The following is a 21,684-nucleotide window of genomic DNA, read 5'->3' on the forward strand; positions in this document are numbered from 1 at the left end:
AGCAACATTGTAGTGAGAGTAGGACTAAGCCAAGCAGGGTTCAGGGAATAGCAGGATCGCAAGGGATGGCAGGAAGGTGGATCATAGTCCAGAATATTACAACATAACAAGCAGACAAGACCAGCATAGGTGGACAAAGCTATAGGGAAAGAGCCAGGGCGGAGAGGCAAGAGGGAGCAACAGGTAGAGGTGGAGAAGCTTGAAGTGAAAGTACAAGCCAGAGGAGCACATTGCTAGGGCAGCTTTTAGGGCCATGACGTCAGACCGCGGCCAGTTTTTTGTTGAGGGGAGTCAAAGTCTGTGCCTGGTCAAAATGAGGGGAGGGGTTCACATTGCTGGTTTAGTAAAGACCGCATCAAAGGTGGTTGTGAGAGGGAGTGTTGAAGTTGGTGGTGCTCCAGGTGGATACGTTTAATGGTGTGATGGGGAAAGTTGGAAATCATTGGATTCAGAGCTAGTGGTGGATAAGGAGGAAGCAAATAATAGTTTGATGGGCCAGATCCAAGGGTGAAAGGTGTCCAAAGAAGGTGGTGATTCAGCAGGAAAGGAAAGGAGGTTTAAACCAGGTATTTGGGCAATTGATGATTCCAGACTCTGGGTTGATAGATTTAAGAAAGGTGGGAGTAAGTTAATTGATTTGACAGGTACAACATCACTCATGACATCACACCATGCGCTCTCACCAAAGACATCAGACAAGACTTGTGATCTAGAAATGCAGCCCCCTGGGAGCCTTGGTTCACTGTACCATTTATTAAGCAGAGGCATAGTGTCCTAGCACTGTTTGTGCAGAAAACCTGTTCGGGGTGGCAGCAACCTTTTTCGAGGAGTCCAGAGTTATTGTTGTTTGTTTGCCATGTAGAACAGGGAAATGTGGGAATAAAGAGGGTTAGTCCGTCCCTGGGGAAAGGACACCCGTGGACCACCCAGGACTAGCTTCCTACACTAAGGGACGACCTACCAGAATTGGCATGGTGTAAAGACAGTGCAAGCACTGATCTGGGAGGCCAGCGAATAGCGGTCTGCGAGGTCCAAACAAAAGGTGGGTTGTCAGACTGAGCAGCCGTAGAGATCTAGGTGAAGGCAATGGAGGCGGGTAGGCAAGAGCACAAGGAAAGGCACCTGAGCGAAGGGCTCAAGGGACAGGAAACAGGCAGACAGAGACAAAGAAGGCAACAGGGCGTTCAAGAGAAGGGGAAGGCAGGAGCAGGAAGGGAACAGATAAAAAGTGGCTCAGGAAGGAATGCAGAGCAGAATTGAGCAACAGACAGAACAGAGCTCAGCAAATGGCAGAGTAGAAGCGGTAAGATACGCAAGAACCGGGTCAGCAGGACACTAAATGCAACTTTGTAACCAAAACGGGACTGGCTGAGCAGTGATGAGGAGCCGTGACAATAGGGGTTTGAGCATGTGCAGGCTTAAAGACAGTAGACACTGCAAATGTGCACTAAGATAGTAATGGTAATGGCAGCACTCAGGAAGAGGCGTGCTGTGCCGAACTCCGTTATCGGCATGTGCCCAGAGTCTGTGACCAGCTTTCATGGCACCAACAGGGATACAATCGCTAGCTGACATGATAGGCTGCAGGTAAGCATGGGACCTAGCCCCAAGACGCTCAATGTGAGGTCTCTCACCTCTCAATAATTTAGATGAGCAGTGCCAGCAGCTCTTTTAGGACACAGACAGGTTATGAGGACAAAAGCAACGGGTGTACAGCCAACCTCTGACCCAGTTCTGAAGCTCCCTTAGCCACCATCACTTACTTGCCACACTTGCTCCTTTAACCACATCCCTCAGCCTTCATCACTCAGACCACTCTGAAATGTGAATATGATATGGGAACTGCCTACGTAGGACATGTTACACATCAACATCACTTCAACAATTGGTTAAAAGCCACCCAATTTGAACAACAGCCGAGAACTCCTTTGTAGTGCCAATGTTGCAGAAAATTCATAAATGTACTGTCAACAAAACCTGCTCATTCGAATGCAGGCAGAATGCGAGGTCTTCATATGTTATGAACATTTAATTTGTATTGTACAGCCACATTCTTTTAAAATGGTTGCCACTCCCTTGCAAGACATAATGAGCCTTACTGCGCACTTGCCAATATCAAGTCTTTAGTTTTATTGTAAAGCCGAACGGGTCTTGGTGCACATTATAGTGAGGAAGCATTCTCCCACACAATCTAGGATCCATTCAGAGTTTTACAAAAAGTATCAACAAAAGATTGAACAGGCATACTGAGCTCACAGCCCTAAACCGCCACGCCTACCTTGTCAACCGGACCCCTATCTTGCTGGACCTCCGTTATAATACATTATCAGCGGCTTGTCATCCCCCACCAGGGATATGTACTCGCTTGGCAGTGTTTCATTGTTCCCCTGACAGAACTGATAAATGTCTACACTTCGGGCATAAAAAGGGGGGTGCTGTTAAAAATGTGTTAGTGCTTCCTGCTGTGTAAAGGCAACAGCTGTGCAGTGTGGAGTCTCTGGAAGTGCCGAGATCGGGGCTCCCTACAAGGCCCTGCCCTTCCATACTACTATGAAAACCATTTCAGCATGGCCCAAGATATACTGATCCTTCAAACTTGCTTGCCTGCCAGTAGTGGCTGGTGCAGGAGGGGTGCTTCCGGTGTACATCAGAAGCTCTCTGGTGATCTGTTAGTGAGGTGGAGAGCAGCCAAAGGGGAAAGAGCCGCAGGGTGTCCTGCCTATGAAGAAAGAAAAGAAAGCTTGTGCAGCGGTTCCCAATGCAGACCTTTTGCAGTCAGCGCAGGGCCAGCACTCAGGACATCCTCAATGAGGATCCAGGGCTTTCATACAAGTAAGCACAAGTGTTTCGGGCCTTGAAACACTTGTGTATATGCGCGTTATAAATACCATATCATATCATATCATAACATCAATGAGTTATTTTTGCACCCCCATCCCCATTTCCTTGCAACTTAAGCAGACTGCAGCTGCCCCAGATTTGTTTTCTTGTCGGTTGACCCAGAACCTCTGGTTTATATTGCATACCTAGCCAATAGGGACAAAAGGTGTTTCCTTTCTCCTGGGTAATATTTGGATGAAGAGGAGGCTACATATGTTTTCTTGTTACAGACTTTTAGGAATCTGAGAGGGGGAGCTGTGTGTTTTAAAGAACTTTCACTATTTTCACCACTCACCTTGATGGGCGTTGATGACCCTACCCCAGCTGCTGCCTATTATTGCACAATTATTGCATATAGACAGACAGGGGGAGGAGACTCATGGGACTGTTCGGCTTTTCCGTCAGAGAATCCTAGAATGCCATGGATTTGCCTTTCAATATCTAGTATGGCCAAGCAATGATACACTTGACACTGGGTCTTGATGGCGAGCAGAATGACCTTTGCTCCATGTGCAGCCCATGGCCCCCGAGGGGGCTCGGCTAGTAGGGGCTTGCATGCTTGTCCCCTAAGGGACCCTAGAAATAAAGACACAGACACCAGGGTAAATAAAATATTCTATTAAATGTAATGTGTGCGGCTGTGTTTCTTTTTCTATGTGTCTACGTGTTCCTATAGTGGAATAGTCCATTCAGCCCACTATGGGGTTGGGTAGAATGTTTAATAAAGAAAATACAACAAAACAAAAGTAATAGAACTCCCCTGCCCAAGAATGGGCTGGGCCAGGGAGAAAATAATCCAGTGACTATTTAAAAAAGAAAACAGTTGAAAACAGATGAAAACAGAACAGAAAGAGATAGAGAAAGCAGAGACAAGAGGAGAAGACACTGAAAATAGTCTCCAGGGGGCAGCGGGGGACAGCTGCTGCCTTGGCAGCCCCCCATGGCCCAAATACTGTGGAGTACCAGGCGACGCATAAGGATGCCCCCACCAAAGAGTGAGCGAGGGGGGCCAAGAGGGTTGCCAGGCGTGGGCCAGGAGGTGAAGAGCAGAAAGCCTGCTCTGCCCAGAGTGGTGAAGAAACTCCCGAGCTGGTTCGCCAGCCACCCCATATGAAGAGCAGAGCTGGGTAAGCCCACGGCTGCTGCCCTGGGCAGCCCGGGGAAAAATCTACCAGCCTGCCCCCAGTATCTTCACAAAGCATTGCAGGGGTGTGTGACCCAGGCATGGAGCATTGACTACAGCGGTGTCCCCATGGCAACAGGGATGCCACATGATTCTAATATGGCACCTGGGTGCAGCAGTGATTGTGGCGGCATCCCCACAGCACAGGGGACGCCTCTTGAACTGCTAATGGTGGCGCAGGCCTTGGTCATGATGTGGGACGGCCCCCATGCCAACAGGGCTGTCCAAAAAGATTTTTAATTTGCCCCGGGTGCAGAAGTGATGGAAGGTGGGTCCCCCAGTCTATGGATCCAAGAAAGAAGACTTATCAAGGTCACCAGTGCGGCGATGAACGTAGGCAGACCACCAAGCGCGCAGGGGGCCTCCAAGGACAGTCTACAGCATTGTGGGCAGTGCAGTGATCGTGGGTGGCCCATGTAGTTGATGGGGCCACCCAGAAGAATGAGGAGGGGGTGCTGTGCCCCAGTTTCAGCAGGGACCAAGGCCCCCTTCCGTCAGTTTTGCAGCCAGCCCCTCAGCGTGCCAGAGCCACCAGAGACAGCCCTAAAATGTACTGCGGATTGGGGTGACTGACTGCAGCAGTCACCCCATTGTGACATAGGCCCTCATTACGACCCTGGCGGAGTGGGTTTACGCCAGCGGTATTTGCGGCGGACCCGTCCGCCCTACTACGAGTTCCCGTAGCGCCATGGAGCCGTTTTCCGCCTGGTTTTTCCCGGCGGAGAAATCCATGGCGCTACGGGACCTTGTTGTTAATTACGCCACCGTATTTTACGGTGGCGTAATTAACGCCTTCCCCACTCCCATTATACCCTATGGGGCAAAAATGGGAATGGGGAAGGGTAAAATGGGGAATGGGGATTTACCGCCCCGCCGAGGTCGGCATGGGGCGGTAAATCCGCCAACCCCCATGGCGGTATCGGCAGCTTTCCGCCGTGCTCCATGGTGCATACTGCACCACGATCTCCGCCAGGGTCGTAATGAGGGCCATAGTGTTTTATATGATGTAAGTAAATGTATATATGTATGTGTGGTTATATGTATATATTTAATTACTGTTAAGTAGAATATTAAGTAAGGGAAGCGTAGGTTTAGGGAAAGTCTTAGGGGGAACATTATGTAGGATTAAAGCTATGTTGGGGTAGCACAGTAAGCATATATAAGGATATTAAATAGATAAAAAGGGGGTAGCCTGACATGAGGTAGTGGATGGACATTAGGGCCTGCCTGAGGCTGCCTAGAGAGATGGGACCACCCACAGAGGCCATCCTCTGGCCTCACACTCCATGTGGGTGGTACCTGAGGTTAGGAAAGGTCTGTTGCCTAAGACTCACCCTAAGGGTCCCCGAGACCGGTCCAAGGAAGGGTGAACTGACGTAACAGGTCCCCATTTAGCTGCTGCTCATGCCAGGGGAATCCTAGGAAATAGAAACAGGAAAAGTATTAAATGTATAAGTGATTTTCTTTATAAATAAAGAGGGCCCCCCTGTGGGATCCATAAAATATTCACTTTGGTGTATGTGTCCATTGGTAATCTAAGGGCTCAGGAGGGAGTAGCCCATCTTCTGTTAACAGCAATTTTATTTGGCAGGTGCGGTGCCCCTTCTTACTGAGGGGGCCTGGGAACTGGGGGTGGTGGGGCAGGGGACAGTGATTGGGAGGAGGGGGACAGATTGAGGGGGTTGGGTTTAGGGAAGGAGCAGGGAATCGTGGGAGATTGAAGGTTGCAGGGATGATCCCCACACAACAGAGGGGGGGTGAGGGTAGAGGACAATGGGCGGGGGCTGCCAGAAGTCCCACTGCACAAGACAAGGATTATGTGGGGAAGCGGGGGAACAAACGGAAATTGCTTGCAGCAGCAAAACCGAATTTGGGAAAATGTGCCTTGGCAAAAGTAGGCTGCAGGCAATTTACAAGTTGCAAAACCTAGTCTTAACATGTATTTTAGCCTCTAGACTACCTCAAACTTATAACATAAGTGTTTCAACGTTTGGCCCAAAGCAAAGTCCAAAGCCTAATCTTCAAAGTGCAACTCTACTCTAACACAACAAAACATAGCTATTCCTATGGGAAGGTTTTTGCAGTGGTTACTCACAGTTTGGTCTCTCCATCAGGCTTCACTGCTTTCACCTTGGGTCTCAAGGACTGGCCCACGTTTTAGGTGTAATGCTTTGTTTTCCTTCAGGCTTTTCCTCAGCCTTGTAACAACCACTGCTGGGTCTTCCTTAGCCCTTTGATTTCTCACAGTTCATGATTTTTCTTTTGTTATATCTGTTTATTCGTAACCATTACAAACCCACAGTACCAAAATCAAAACTAGAATCATATCACCATTTCAACAGTAAAACACCAACAAAAAAATAGGCATCAAACATACATTATCACATTACATCATATTTGAGAGGTTGGCTAGACATTCATATCTATATGTCTGTGTGACAGAATTAGGGGAGAACTCTAGAGCCGCCGGCTAAGAAAACTTCCTAGTGAAACCCAGGTGCATCATCATGTCTGGGGGTGGATTGTAACAGTCGAGTCCCCAAGATTTCAAGGGGGCTGTTTGTCAGAGGAGCTAAGCATCACCAGGAGGAGTGCGTTCCATGCCGCAATGTTCTCAGTGGGTTCCCAAAGGCCTTTTCTCGTGGCCCTGTACCAAGTCACAGTTACGGCCATGTTCCATATCTTAAGATCCTTCCACCACAGGTGATATTGTGAGCCGCCCTTCTGCTTCTATGCCATAGCTATTCTCTGCTTAGCTAGGGCACATGCTAGATTTATCAGCTTCGACACATGCCTAATCTTGTCCTGCCTGGAGTAGATACCCAGCAGGCATTCCATCAGGGACCATTGGTACCTGCTAACACTGGCATACCTAAATCCCAACTCACTTTGGTGCAGAGTGGCTTGCCCCAATGGGCATTTTCAAAACATATGCATAATTTCCACTGGGACATTCCCGCACCACGGACAGTTGGGCGCCACCTTATCATCAAATTTAGCAATTCTGCTGGGGCTCATATATGTCCTGTGCAATACATTTCGAGAGACCTTTTTAACAAAACAGTGTATTCACCCATTTCTTATCTTCCATTACCTGATCCAAGTCTGCTTCGCATTTCAATCATAATTTAGCCCCCTGTTGCATACCGCCTTCAGTAAGCCCCCATGCATCCTAGTCACAGGTCTCCAGCCATCTTCAAGCTCATATAATAGCATCAATGGTGTGGTAGGTTCTGGTTCCGCAGGCCGATCTGGCCACCTTTTTCTGGAAATCTTAGATATGTTCAAATATATCCGAAATTGACCTTTGTGCAGCCCCTCCACAGTTTCCCTGTCATATATAAGTCTCCCCTAATCGAAATCAAAAGCTTCTTCCACCTTCTAGCCACTGTTAAGCCGTCAAGGGTACATGAGGAGAATATATATTTCCCAGTCTGCGCACTTTAACCATTCTTGCCTATACCTGCCTTCCCAGCCTCAACGTGTGAGATGTTTCCCCCATACATCGGTCCGTAATCCACAGGGCATCTTTGATCCCAGCTCTGTGCGTGGTACCTTCCAGAAGCTCAGACTCTACTGTCGGGTCGTCTGCTAGCCATCCCACCACATGTTGCAACTGAGCCGCAAAAAAGTATAACTCGAACCATGGGAGATGAGTGCCGCCATCTCCATATTTCATACATAGTGTGGACAAAGCAATTTAGTGTCCACATGACCCCACAAGAATGCCCAAATCATAGAATAGAAAAGTGTAGGTTGAAGTAAAAGTAGAGTTGGTGCGGTAAAACAATCATTTTCATCAAAGCTATACGTCCCATCAGTGACAAGGGCAATCTGCTCCAGAATTTCATGAATCATTTCACTCTGTCCACCACTTTAACAGTGTTACAGACGGGGATACTATCCGGTGAATGCATAATATGTACGCCCAAGTACTTCAATGTATGTACCTCGCATGTTAGTTCTAGATCAGGCAGGTCCCGGACATCATAGTTCCTCAACCCTGCCAAGGGGTAAACCCACAATTTCTTTGCACTGAATGAGATGCCCGAAGGTTCCGCAAAGTTATTCAACACCTCCAGGACCAAGGGAAAATTGTGTCCAACATAAGTACATCGAACGTCATCAGCATACAAGGAAATCACGTGTCTAAATCCCCCTGCCCATATTCTTTCCTCTCCAAACTCATTGCGCAGGAATACTGCGAGAGGCTCCAATGCTAGTGTATACAACATCGGAGATGGGGGGCAACTCTGCCTGGCACCTGTCTGCTAGTTCTTAGCCTGGCTACCAGGTCTGAATACAGCACCTCATCCATCTAATAAAACCCTCACCAATACCAAATCTCTACATCGCCGCATACATCCACTCGCAGTATACAGAGTCAAAGGCTTTGACTGAGTCTAATGACGCTACCGCATATAGAGGGTTATGAGAATTAGTCTGATTAATAATATGTTGTAGGCTGCGAAGATTCATGGAGGTGTTTCGGCCAAGGAGAAATCCAGTCTGGTCCTTATGTATCAAGGCAACAATAACAAGTTTAAGGTGTCCAGCTAGAAATGCCGTCAATATCTTAATGTCTTTGTTGAGCATTGCCAAAGGTCAATATGATTCGTGCAGTTCCTGTGCTTTCCTGAACGTGATGATCGTACCTATCAGTTATTCCCGCATGATATTTGTCAGCTGGCCAAATTTGTATGCCTCCTCAAAGTAGGACAGGGGCCAGGGTATCCCCAAACTCCTTTTAAAATTCTGAACGGAGTCCATCCCCTCCCGCCCGGGGGTCTACCCAGTCTTCAACAACATAATCACCCATGAACCTCTTCCTCCATAAGTGGTTCATCCAGAGTGGAGGCCTGATCAATGGTGAGCTGCGGCAACCCAATGTGTGAAATTGTAAGGCCCATCATCCCTTATCAATGGTTTCTGTGCATTTATATAGGTCTTTATAGTAAGTGCAAAAGGTGTCATTTATAGCCGCTAGGGAGCGCCAGCTAGCTCCACATTCGTCCTTAATCAATGTGATTGCAGGCAGGGTCCTTTCATTCTGAAACAACCACGCCAACAACCTCCCAGATGTATCCCCTTCCCATTGCATTCGTGCTACATGCACTTCATATCCAAAGCCTCTACCACGCTGCTGCACCCGCAGCTCCGTCAGTTCTAATTCTGCGTATGAGTCCTGGGTCCCATTGTTCTCTAAAATTTGGATATGGTTTTCTAGTACCTCGAGGTCTGCTTGTAAGGTCTTCTTAAAGGCCCCAGCCTTAGCAATCGTCTCAACTCGAACTACCACTTTAAATATCCATGTCTTAGAAACAAATAACTAATTAATTAATTTATAACAAAAGAAAAATAACAAAATAAATAACATTTTTTATTTTTATTTTGGGGCGATCCCACCAAACCCCTGTTTCCCCTTGCTAAAAACCCACCCCAACCCTCTCCCCACAATATTTAACCCTTTACCCCACCCCACATATATTTTCTTTAAAAATAATTCTATAAAACATTTGTTATAAATGCCATTCGTTATTTATTTTTCATTATAAACACTGTATATCCACTTCAAGTGTCTCCCAGACAGTCTTCCCCTCTATAAACACTGCCCACGTTTGTCTCTAAACATTCAGTGAGGGTAGATTCCATATGGTCTTTAAAGATGTCATCCCGCAGTGCGTCCACTGGCATGTGCCACATAGGTATAGGCGGCCTACCTGCCTGTCGATTCCACTGCACTATAAGCGGAGATGAACCGGCCAGTATACTCTGCCTCGACAAGCTGGCCCATATATTCAGTACCCACAAACACGTTGTCAATTGTTGTATACATTTTGTGTGGGGCAGAGAAGTATGAATACCCTCTTTTATCTGGATTCAGTGTCCTCCATATGTCCAGATAATGAGCTCCATATATCGGTAAGGGTCATGGATGCCGGTGACCATCTCATATTTCTGGAGCACGACCTATCCATAGTGGGGTCTAATGTGCAATTGAAGTTGCCCCCCACAAAGTAAAAAGGTATCCCTTAGTTGTACTACTCTTCCACTTAAGGAGTGCAAGGAGGCGGGTATCGTGTGATTAGGGGAGTTGGAATTTACAATACATATCGCCTTGTGTTCAAAGTAGCCATGTACTATCGGAAACCTTTCCTCCTTATCTATGTCAACGTCAATTAATTGGAAGGTAACCGCACCATCAATCCACATCAGCACCCATCTGGCGTATATGGAGTATACAGATCTAAAACCAACAGCCCCATCTGGTCAACACCCTCTCCTGTTCTTCTGGTAACAAGTGAGCCTCCTGCAGAAGTGTAATCAATACTCTTTTCCTACGTAGCTAGGACCCAATTCTATTCCTCCTCATATATGTGTTAATCCCTCTGACATTTCATGTCAATACCCTGAGTGTAGCCATCTCCTGTGTATAAGCATTTCCCAACCAGCCCCACCATTCAAACAGAGTAGAGAGCTATTACATCCCCTCCTCCCGAACCAATTGCATGACCATAGGGATCCTCTTTCCATTGAACAACTCACCATACTCTTTACCTCCCATGCAACCTTCCATGTGAAGTCTCCACCACCTCCCTCTATTTGCAAGACGCCTTCATTTAAACAAAACAACGAGCACAACCAACCTATAACCTGCCAGCCATAAACAACATGACAACGAAAAGGCTCAACAGCACTGTGCCATTGGAGACAACCTTCGTCCACCAGGAGAAACGTCGCCATGGCTTCTTGCTTCATCTCTAAAACCCAGGACATCCTGTTCACCCTCTCAGCTTCTCCTGCTCCTCTGGCCCCCCTGCGGTGACCCCCCTCTCTTCTCTGGCTTCCCTCTCTTCTCCCCTGACGAAGTTTCTAGACAAGTCTGATCTATGAAACCTCATCAAAACAGGTTCTTCCCTGTTCTTCCAAAACCATCAAGGACCACATTGACACCCTCGCTCCAGCCCTGGCTGACTTCTGCAACCTCTCTTTCGCCTCTGAAATCTTCCCCCCCCCCCTGAAGCACTCTCTTGTGCCCCCTCTTCTCAAGAAACCCTAAGCCGACCCCTCCCTTCCGGCTAACTGCCTGATCTCTATCACTCCTTTCCTGGGCAAATCCTGGAAAAGCTGGCCATCTCCCAGGTTAATCTTCACACCGAATCTGTTGGTTGTCTCCATGACCATCAGTCTGGCTCCAGACCAGCCAGAAGTATGGAAACTGCTTTTCTGAACATCTGTAAAGACCTGCTCTCTAATCTTGATTCTAATCTCCCCTCTGTACTCATCCTAGTTGATCACTCTTCTGCCTTTGACACGGTCAACCATGCCATCCTGCTCAACCGGCTCTGTGATAATCTGGTTATCACTGTTCAGGCTCTGGTCTGGATGACTTCTTTCCTCTCTGACCGGCCCTTCCAGGTCCAACTTGGGTCCTTCCTCTCCTCTATCTCTCTCTCCACTTGCGGTGTTCCCCAGGGGTCTAACCTTTCTCCCTGGTTGTTCAACCAATACCTTGCACCTCTCACCCACTGCATTGCTGGTCTCTGCTCCAACTTCCAGTGCTGTACAGATGACACCAAGCTCGCTTTCAGGCTTCCCTCTGCTGTCTCTCCTCCTTCTCTCATCCTGGATTGTCTGTCTGCAAACCAGGAGTGGCGTGCTGCCAATGATCTCTGCCTGCATACCAGCAAGATGGAGATCCTCCTCATCGGCACACCTGCACCCCTCTTTCCCGCCACTCTCTGGCCGGCCTTCCTCAGCCCTCCTTTAACCCCCAACTGTGAGGCAAAGAACCTCAGGGTTATGCACGACTCCTCACTCTCCTTCTCTTCTCATATTTCCGACGTCTCTAAGAAGTCTAACTACCAACTTCACCTCCTCAGAGGTATTCTTCCTTTCCTCTCCTTCTCCCAGAAGCTCACTGTATCTAGACCACTGGTTCTCTCTAGGCTTGACTACTGTAACAGCCTCTTTTTAATTCTGCTCTCTGTCCTCTGCAACTCATCCAGAACAGGACTGCAAGACTTGTCCTTGGCCTCAAGCCCAGGGATTGTATCTCTCCAGCACTGAAATCTCTCCATTGGCTCCCAGTGGCTGCAAGGATCAAGTGCAAGACCCTTTGCATTGTCCACAAGGCCTTCTGGGGCCTGGGACCAAAATATCTCCAGCTTTCTCTTCTGAACTATTTTCCTACTCGAGCCCTTCGCTCCTTCACCCCCAACTCCTGGAGGATCTGTCGCTTTTCCAAGCAAAGAGTTGGGGGCAGATCTCTCTCTTTGGCTGGTGCCTCCCTCTGCAACAGGCTCCTTGCCTCTCTGACACTTGAGCAGAACCATCACCAGTTCCAGTAGCAACTCAAGACTTTCCTCTTTTCTTCTGCTTTCTTTCTTCCTCTACCTTGCTGATCTCTTGTCTGATACTGCACTGGTTACCTGGCTACCCTCTGAACCAGAGGCCCAGGTCCCTGCCCTCCCAGTTGCACACCTGCATGGCCTCCTGGCAACCCTGCACTTAGGGCTGTATCTGCAACCCTACAACCCCCCTACCTGCACTTATCCAACACTTGTTTTTCTGCACTTAACCCTGCACTGCCACCTGCTGGCCGCACTTCTTGTTTTTTCGATGTCTGATCCTATGTCTTGCACTTGCTCCTCCTCCCCTTCCCCTGGCACTTCTCCCCTTCCCTCTCCACTGCACTTGCGCGATCTCAATGTCACTGGGACTAGTAAAATCGTTGTCTTGTCCCCCCTTCTTCCCCTCCCCTGCCTCGTCACGCCTTGAAACACTTGTTTCGCGCAATAAATAAAATATCATATCATATCATTGCAGGCGGTGGGTACCAGCACAATACAGGTCGACCCAGTGTCTTAAGAGTGTCATGTTCTTTTTTAGCCCATTCTAGGGCTTCATCTACCTGAGTGCCAAAAAGGTGTGCCTCTTGTATAGGGTTTTTAGGAGGGTAGTCTGGGTTTCTGGCTCAAAATCTGCCTTCCTCAGCCACGCATGCCTCTTGATGATGGCTGCTACCCACCATTTGCAGGCCAGCTGTTTCTGCCGCGCCCAAACAGTTTGTATTTAGTATTTATGGAATGTTTACTCTGTGCTAATATCCTCTCAAATGTTCCCTGTATTTCCTCAAGTAGGTGTCTGGCTAGGCCCTCCATTTCATCCCATTGGGATCTGCTGACTGGCCATAAGCGCCGTAGCGTTAGCAATTCTAGCGATGTATGCCGCAGACGTGGCCGATCTTTTCCCCAGAGTATATATGTGCCTGATTTCCTTAACTGGTGGATATTCCATAACTGTCATCGATAATGTTGTCCTCTGCTGTGCTGTAGTTACTACTAAGGAATCAGGTGTAAATTGGCAAGGGTTTATATGTTTTCTCCACCCTAGGGTTCACTTGCCTGATGGAAGCTGGTTTCAATAGTAAAGGGATACTCCTTTTCTTTACGGCATCTAATAGTGGTATGCAGTGGGAGACCTGTTTCTTCTCCTCGAATACATCCTCTATGAAGTCTACTTCTTTAGTAGGCTTTTGCGCCATAATTCCACATTTTAGAGCTGCCCTAGTGAGCAAATCTGAGTACAGGAAAGTGTCCTCTGTAGGGTATGATGACACTGGTGGTTCTTCATCGTCTGGTGAGGGTATAGTGTAATTGTCAGGATTTATGTCCTCTTGGGGGTCTAGGTGTGAGTCAGAGTCCTCATGAGGTGAGTAGGGCTCCTCCTGTGGGCATGAATGTGTCTGAATTCTTGCCTTTTCTCCAGGGGTCTACTCTTGTGTTCATGGCTCTCCTTAAAGGAAACCATTTTTGCCATAATTGTCGTATCATGCGTGGTAGTACTCGACGTATGGGTAATGTCGCTTGCTTTAGGTATAGTAGTAGAGGACCTTTCAGTGCTCTTTTCTCGACCATCATCTTGTTTGTGTTTCTGTTTGTGGTTTGCAGCCTCTCAATCGCCAGGGGATTCCTCCCTAACTCATTTCAACAAGGCATTGGAGCTGGGGATCTGCTGCAAGGCCTTCCTCTGTGCGGCTGTTGGGGAACGGTCTTGACCACTGTGTGAGAAACCTTGAGTACCGAATGATCAGTTGGGGTCTCGCCTCGTGCCGGCTCCGTTACATTACTTATGCTGCACAACTTTTCTGTATACGCTCTCTCCGAGCTTGAAGTGCAGGCCCGCTTGGCAGCAATCTTCGGCGTGGTCTTGCGGTAAACAGTTGTTACACACCTTGTGTGTATCCCGCATTGGGCAATTTCCAATTGCAACACGGGCAAAACTTAAATGGTGTGTCCTCCATATGAGAATCAAGGTTTCGATGCAACCTTAATGTTGAGAACTACAAGGATAATATGGACTCCAAGTGAAATGCCTAAAACATGTGCAATCAGTACATATCGAAAATCCTCCTCGCTCTCCCTACTAAATGCCTCGACGCTGCAGCCGTCGCTTTTTCTCGCTGTCTGCCGTTCTTGTTCAGACTCTGATTTATTTGTGCCTTGCGTTTAATGTGGTTTCGTGAAAAAATGTCTCTCTGTCTTGAAGTTGCAACGGATGGTGGAAAAACTGAGGACGTCGACACGAGAAGAATTGCGGGTCCCTGTACACGTAGGATAGGGATAGTGTTACAGGAACACCCAGTCGACATCCAGTTTTTTTTATTTATATAGCCAAACACTAGATAACAGACTATGCATAGCATGTGAATCTAATCAGATTCACAAGCTCCAGAAGCGTATTTTTGTACAGAAGAAAAGACATCAGGTCTTGAATCAACCTAAGTGGTAGTGTTTCGGGTTTCTTTGGTGCTCGGAGACTGTGTTGCTGGCATGCAACACCATGTAAAACTTAAATGTTATGCTCACACATTATAGCGTTACAGATTTTAATAGTGAATATGAAATTAATTATTGTAATAAAGATTAAGAAGAAATATTGTTGTTAACTTCATCACCCCTGAATTCATCATGTGCTCTTCTCTTTATAGCTTACATGAATATGTACACAGCCGGAGCTGGAAAGAAATAATGACAGACATCTCAGTACTTGATCATTTCAGATGCTAGCGGCAGAAAGATGATGTGTTTCTAAGGTAGGATAATAGAGAGCATTCAATCAGTTTTCATCACCATACTTGATTGGCTGCTCTATTACTATTCTGATTTGGTATCTCTTTCCTCATTACCTGTGGAAAATTACATTTTTTCAGCTTTGATTTTTTAAATTATTTGAGCAAACATAGATTTTGATAACATTTAACTATGTGTTTTGGAAAGAAAGCAGTCCCCTCTACTATGTTGGTTAGGAACATCTGTATTTCGGTACACATTTCTGTTTTTCTGCTTGGTACATTAAAGGCATTCCTTTTGCCACTTGATGGAAATAAAAATATTCTGAATCCAAATTAATAGTTTCTGCTTCACTGTTATCATTTTATGTGATCCAAGGAAAGGTAAGAGACACCTAATTTACAAAAACTGAAGGAGTATGCTTCAGTGCTTGTTTAATGAATGATGTACAAAATGACCTACAAAACCCACATTCCTTCATATGGCGTTGCTGTACAATGTAAATGTACAATAATGTTAAAAGATGAAAAGACAGATTGTTCTTCACGTGATAAAACTAATGGAAAGTAACCTACCTTGAGAAACTGAGTAAACTCTGCGTACGACAGATTTTTCTTTCGATTGTGTCCAAAGTGTAGTCGAATAAATTCACAATCCCAGTTGAAAGGGATATGGTGATGAATAACGGTTTGTCCAAAAATATCTTTAACATCACCTTTGGGAGGAAAGACAATTTAAATATTTCGGCTTCATTTCATCTTAATGTCCATCACTAGCAAAAGATGCAGACACTACACATGCATGAACACAAAGTCACTTTCCATGTCCTTGTGGCCTCTCCACCAATTGCTCCTAGGACCCCCGCTACAACCCTGTAACTCTGTCACAGACTCCGCTGGTCCTGCAGTTTCCATCTCTTCAATTGGCTTCATAGTTAATTTTCCTGGCGTGGCCTCTCCACGCCCTTTATTTAATTATTTATGTGTAGACAGGAGGACCAATGCTCTTTTGTTCACAAAAGAACGTACAATAAGAAATCAGATTTGACGGGAAGCAGTGAGCTTCTTACAATGGGGTGAGTTTCAGGAACATTCTGACAAGTTGTGGAGTGGAGTAAATGATATATCACAAAAGATGAGGGATGCTCCTATGGGCAAGCATGGATGGGAGCAACATACAATAATCAACAAAGAAAATCCCCACACTGCTGGAAACAGTATAGGTTGTATGCATTTATAGTTATTTTTTATAGTTATATTCGTGCACAAAGGTCACAGAGAGTATCTCAAAAATAGAGTTGGTTTTAATATATACAAAGTGAAAAATACATGTTTGTGTCGAATCTTATCAGAGAAAACCCCCTAGAACCAATGTTCTAGGCAAATGCATATATATAATCAAAGGACACAAATAACATGAAATAGAAAAACAAGACCAAAATTCAAGAAAACACCAAGTCATACTAATCATACAGAAGTTAATAATAATATCTTGTTGTGTACTTCTACAGGGTGGATTCAATTATATACTGGAGAGATAATTATAAAAATAACTATTAATGCATACAAACTATAGTGTTGCCAGCAGTGTGGGGATTTTCTTTGTTGATTATTGGGTGGAGTAAATGGAACAGTCACCAGGGAATATACATAAGTGGGCACACATAAATTAAGGACAACAACATTGGACTTTTATAAGTGCAGGTAGGCTGTACGGCCAGATGAGCCCGGGAAGTGACCATGATGGGTGAAGTGCTAGAGTGGAGACAGAGGAAGTGAGGGACAGAGGCAGTTGAGAGGCGAGTGAAATATGTTAGTTAGCAGGCAGATGAGAGGTATATTAAGTGAGTATCTCAGAGGCGAGGAGGTAGGGTTTTAGTTTGGTTTTGAACAAATCTGTGTGGACCGTTTTTCAGATATACAGAGGAAGAGAATTCCATGCAAGTGGATCAAGAAGAGAGAAAGAGCGGAAGCGAGAGGAAGCACAGGGAGGGCAATGTGCCACAAGGGTAGTCGAAGAGGCAGAGCGGAGATTACAAGAAGGCTTGTAGCATTGGATAGAGGAGAATATGTATACTGGTGCCTTTCCATTCATAGATTTGTGAACCAGGAGAAGGAATTTTAATCTGGCCCTGTTTCGCATCATCAGTCATCCAGCCTGGTGAAGGTACAAGGAAGTAGGTGTGAAGTAAGGGAGTTCATATACAGTGCTAGCAGAGAAGTTAATGATCTTGTCAAGAGGATAGAAAGCATAGTTGTGGAGACCAAAGAGGATGCTGGCACAGTAGTGCAGTTTAGAGAAGACCAGAGTGTTTAAGAGATGCTTGGCAGTGTTGAAAGGAAGGAGGTGCCTGATTTTCCTAATATTTAGGAGGTTGAGGCAAGCTGCTGTTCCAGGTTTAGAGATAAAACTAGAGAAGGTGTGAGAAGGGCCATAGATGACACTGAGGTTTCTGGAAGAGGAGTAAGGGAGAGGGTCAGGTGGAAACTAGATAGGCAGGGAAGAAGAGCACATCTGTTTTGGCAGGGTGCAAGGCCATCCAATATTTAATGGTGGAGAGACAGTTTGAAATGTTGATAGAGGGATCAGAGGAGAGTTCAGGAAAAGAGAAGAAGATTTGGGTGTCGTCCATGAAGAGTTTGTATGAGAACCCAAAGGAGGAGATTAGTGTGCCAAGAACAGAGGTGTACAGTGTTGTTGCTCCAGGAGACAGAGAATTGATGAGGTGCAAGGTAGGATTCAATCCAGGGAAGGACTTGATCACAAATCCCAAGTAGAAAGAGAGCATTAAGGAAATCAGAGTGATCAACAGTGTCAAAGGCAGCAGACAGGTCAAGAAGAATTAGGATTGAGGATAGGTTGTCGTGCGTAGCAGAGGCGATGAAGTTGGAGACACTCACAAGAGCAGTTTCAGTGGAGTGAGAGGAGTGGGAACCTGCTTGTAGGGTGATTTATGTGATCACTGCGGCGCCCATAATGTCGACTTTGAAAATGCTGACTTCCATTACTCCGCCTTCACTTACCACTCACTACTTACCTTTCGGCGGCACACTTCTGTGTATGCCACCAACTCATCTCTGTCCATGCCACTAATGTGGCTCGGAACTGGCTCTGCAGGGTCCTTTTTATTTAACTTTATCGTCCCACGGATAGCGGGGGACTCCCCTGCAATCTCTGACTCCCATTACAATGCACAAAGGGAGCGGGGGACACCCCTGCAACCCCCGCTTCTCTTATTCAATGTAATTGGATTCTTTTTTTGTGTGCATAGATCCCGCATTTGCCCCGTACCAAAATTCAGACTGCGACTTCAGTCAGCATTTTGGTAAGGGGCAAAATCGCTGTGTTGTGCAGGTCGACATTTGTGTACAATACCCTTGTAGGGGGGCTCGAAAATGTATACGAGGGTTGAACACAACCCTTTCAAACACCTTAGAGTATTGCGGAAGGAGAGACACAGGGCGAAAAAGTTAGCCGACAGGTTCGGATCGGCCACTGCTTTTTTAGAAGGGGGATGACATTGGATGTTTTGAAAACAGAGGGAAAGCAAGTGGAGTCGAAGGACAGGTTGAAGAGTTCAGCGAGGTGAGAGGCCACTAGGCAACAGGCTTGACTAGCTGAGGAGCAAGAGGGTCTGATGGTGCACAAGAGGTGTATGATATGATTTGATACAGTATTTATAATGCGCCTATACACAAGTGTTTCAAGGTGCGATTCAAGGGTTAGCCTTCATCATTAGAGATAGCACTTCATCAGTATTAGTGTGACTAAAATGGGAGATAGAAGCAGAGGATGATGGTAGAGTAGGCAGAGTGTAAAATGTAGGATAATGGAGTCTGAGGAAGGTCAGCAGAGAGTCTCTGATTTAGGAAATATTTGCAGTGAAGTATTCAGCTAGCCATTAGCTGTGAGAGTGGAGTTGATAGTCATAGACTTACGAGGAGTGAGGAGTGAGTTTATGGTGCCCTGTAGCCAGCAAGGAAGGTTCAAGTAAGAGTCAATGAGGGTTAGGAGTGCACTTGATAGAGTTCAGAGCAGAGAGGTAGCGTTGCAGGTCCTCATGGGAGTGGGACATTCATGAGAGCAGAAGTGGAACCTGCTTTTAGGGTGATCTATGTGATCACTACGCCACCCATAATGTCGACTTTGAAATTGCAGACTTCAATTACGGTGCGACGCAACGAGATCAACTGGTGGATGTCTCAAAATTGGCTAAAACGTAACAGCGATAAAACAGAGATCATGGTAGCCGACCCCCTTAAGGCGTACTCTCTCTGGCACTGTGACGTCTTGCTTGTTTCATTGGGACCGTGTCCCACTCCTAGCCTTTTGGTTAAGAGCTAAGGTGTTGAACTTCTGCATCATTTGAATTTGGTGGAGCAGATGTGAAGTGGCTCGTAGGGGTGAATGGTTCTTCAAAGGTAGCCAGAGGTGCTGCCATGAAGGGCTTTCTGTTTAAAGTACAGAGTTGTGTAGTGGGCACTTGTAGTTGGTAACAAATGGCAAGGTTTGGGAGTCTCCTCAGTTTCAACACTGTCTTTTCAGAAGGCCTGCATGAATGCTATTGCAGTAATCCAAGTGGGATGTGGCCACAGCAAGAAGAAACAGAGTTATGTCGGGGATTTGCAGAAGGGGAGTACTTTTCTGGGCAGGAGGAGGGTTGTTGAATTCATACTTAAGATGCTGTTGGACTAGCTAAAAAGAACAGATCAGAACCTGAATATTCAAGGAACGAAATTGGTGGAAGAAATGTATCTTTAGTTTGTAGCTTAGAGAAGCCCTGACGTGGGCACTAAAAACTAGCAGGAGCTACGTTTGATTCACTAGGGTTCTCTTGTGCCATTCAAAAATACCCACATGACATTAACTCTGTGCGTTTGGGAATGTGTATAAAGGGGTATTAGGATAAATTCAGAAAGTATATTGAGCATAATGGGTCATATATAAAGTTAACACCTCAGGTGGAAATTAGGTTTGTAGCACACTATATATTAGCTACTCATTTCCAAAGACCAGGACTAACTGCAAAATAAGTATGAATGGTTGTTAAAAAGCCTTTCAAAGGGCAACACATGTCTACTTCTCCACTTTGATTAATTTGGCATCTGAAATGTCAAAAGAAATATTGAGGATCTTTGGCAAATGGGCAGTTTAACAGTTTGATAATACATCCAGCAGGTCTGAAATGCAAAAGGAGTCAGCTATTGAAGGGCAACAACAGAAATAGGACGTCTGCACAGTTCACAGACTAGCAAGCACAATTTGACTAATCATGAGGACAATTTCTGCCTACATGAAAATAGCTGAAGAAGTTTGTTGCAGTGGGGAGGGAAGTTTTGTCAGGCCCAAATGGCCGATGTTCCAAATGGCAATGGAACTGGGGAGAAGGATGTATGGTTAGTCCAAATCTATATCAACCATTAGGCACTCACAAGACAACTATTCCAGTAGTACGGTTTCATGTCAGTTTTGCGACCTATTTATTGTAACAAACTTTTTTTAACTAGAGCAAAATGTGTGTTTTTTTCTGATGTTTATTTCTTTCATAGTGGGGGTACCACCCCATTTACCTTCCTTTTCACCCCACTTTCTCCCTCTTGATCCCATTACGCAGCAATTCTTTCGATTATCCCTGTGTTTTTCACCCTTTACTTAGCTTACCATATATTTATGATCAGCATGGGATTTTGTCAGCTGCTTCAACTAAGTACACTGGATAGGACATATCAATCCATTAACCCTCTCCTCAAATAATGACTGATCATCACAGTATTGTAGCAGATGGGCTGCACCTCAAACAAAATTCGGTAGCCTTCTATGGAAGTGGTCCACAATACCAGGGTTTTAAAAAGTGGCCACAAACAAAGTAACTGAGGTTACCAGCAGAATAAAGGGCCAAAAACAAGAGCAGTGCTTGCTGGGGTAAATTCCAACTACACAAGTTGAAATGTGTTTATTGAAGTTTATTGCTCCATCATATGTCCAAGCTAAAATTAATCTAGCACATCATGAGAAGTAGTTAAAGGTCCACTGTTTCCTAAATTAGCAACAAGATGGCAACCTGGACTTAATTCTACAGAGGTGGAGACTAAGTGTAAATTAAGAATAGGGCATAGTAAAATCTATTTAAAATTCCTGTTAAACTCTGTCACATGCCTTAGACTTTACCCGGCCTTATGTGACGAAGTCGCCTTTGGGAAAGCCATTGGTGAGTGCAAAGCGACTCTGGGTCCTGGGAGAGCCACATGCTCTATGGTGCGACCCCTGTAGGTGGTGCACAGAGGATCCACCAGAATCTGCTTCCCTCCCCAACCTCCAGTGTCAGGATTCACTTTGAAAGCAGCAGAGCTTGTTCCAGAACACAGCAAGGGTGTTAAACACCCTTGCTGGCGGTTCGCTAACCAAAGTGACAAAGCAGACCTATGAGTTATGTAGTAGAGCAGGAGAACACCTCATGAGCCTTCTTGCAATCAGCCAAATACGCTTACCAGTACATGGGGAACTAGGGTACCCACGAACCACTTATGCTTCACCATATATGAACTT

At 45.9% G+C, this 21,684-nt stretch overlaps 1 protein-coding gene across 1 annotated transcript in view; it reads right to left on the reverse strand.

Annotated features, from left to right (window-relative positions):
• The window catches only part of SLC25A12 (solute carrier family 25 member 12), an 881,399-nt gene that overhangs the window by 539,295 nt on the left and 320,420 nt on the right, over positions 1-21,684 (reverse strand). The window contains exon 5 of the mRNA XM_069616206.1: positions 15,714-15,853. Within this exon, the coding sequence (XP_069472307.1) occupies positions 15,714-15,853 (140 nt within the window). The remainder of the gene's footprint in view (positions 1-15,713; positions 15,854-21,684) is intronic.

The sequence above is a fragment of the Ambystoma mexicanum genome, chromosome 9 (assembly GCF_040938575.1).
Source record: "Ambystoma mexicanum isolate Mex_15411 chromosome 9, UKY_AmexF1_1, whole genome shotgun sequence".
Classification (NCBI taxonomy): Eukaryota; Metazoa; Chordata; class Amphibia; order Caudata; family Ambystomatidae; genus Ambystoma; species Ambystoma mexicanum.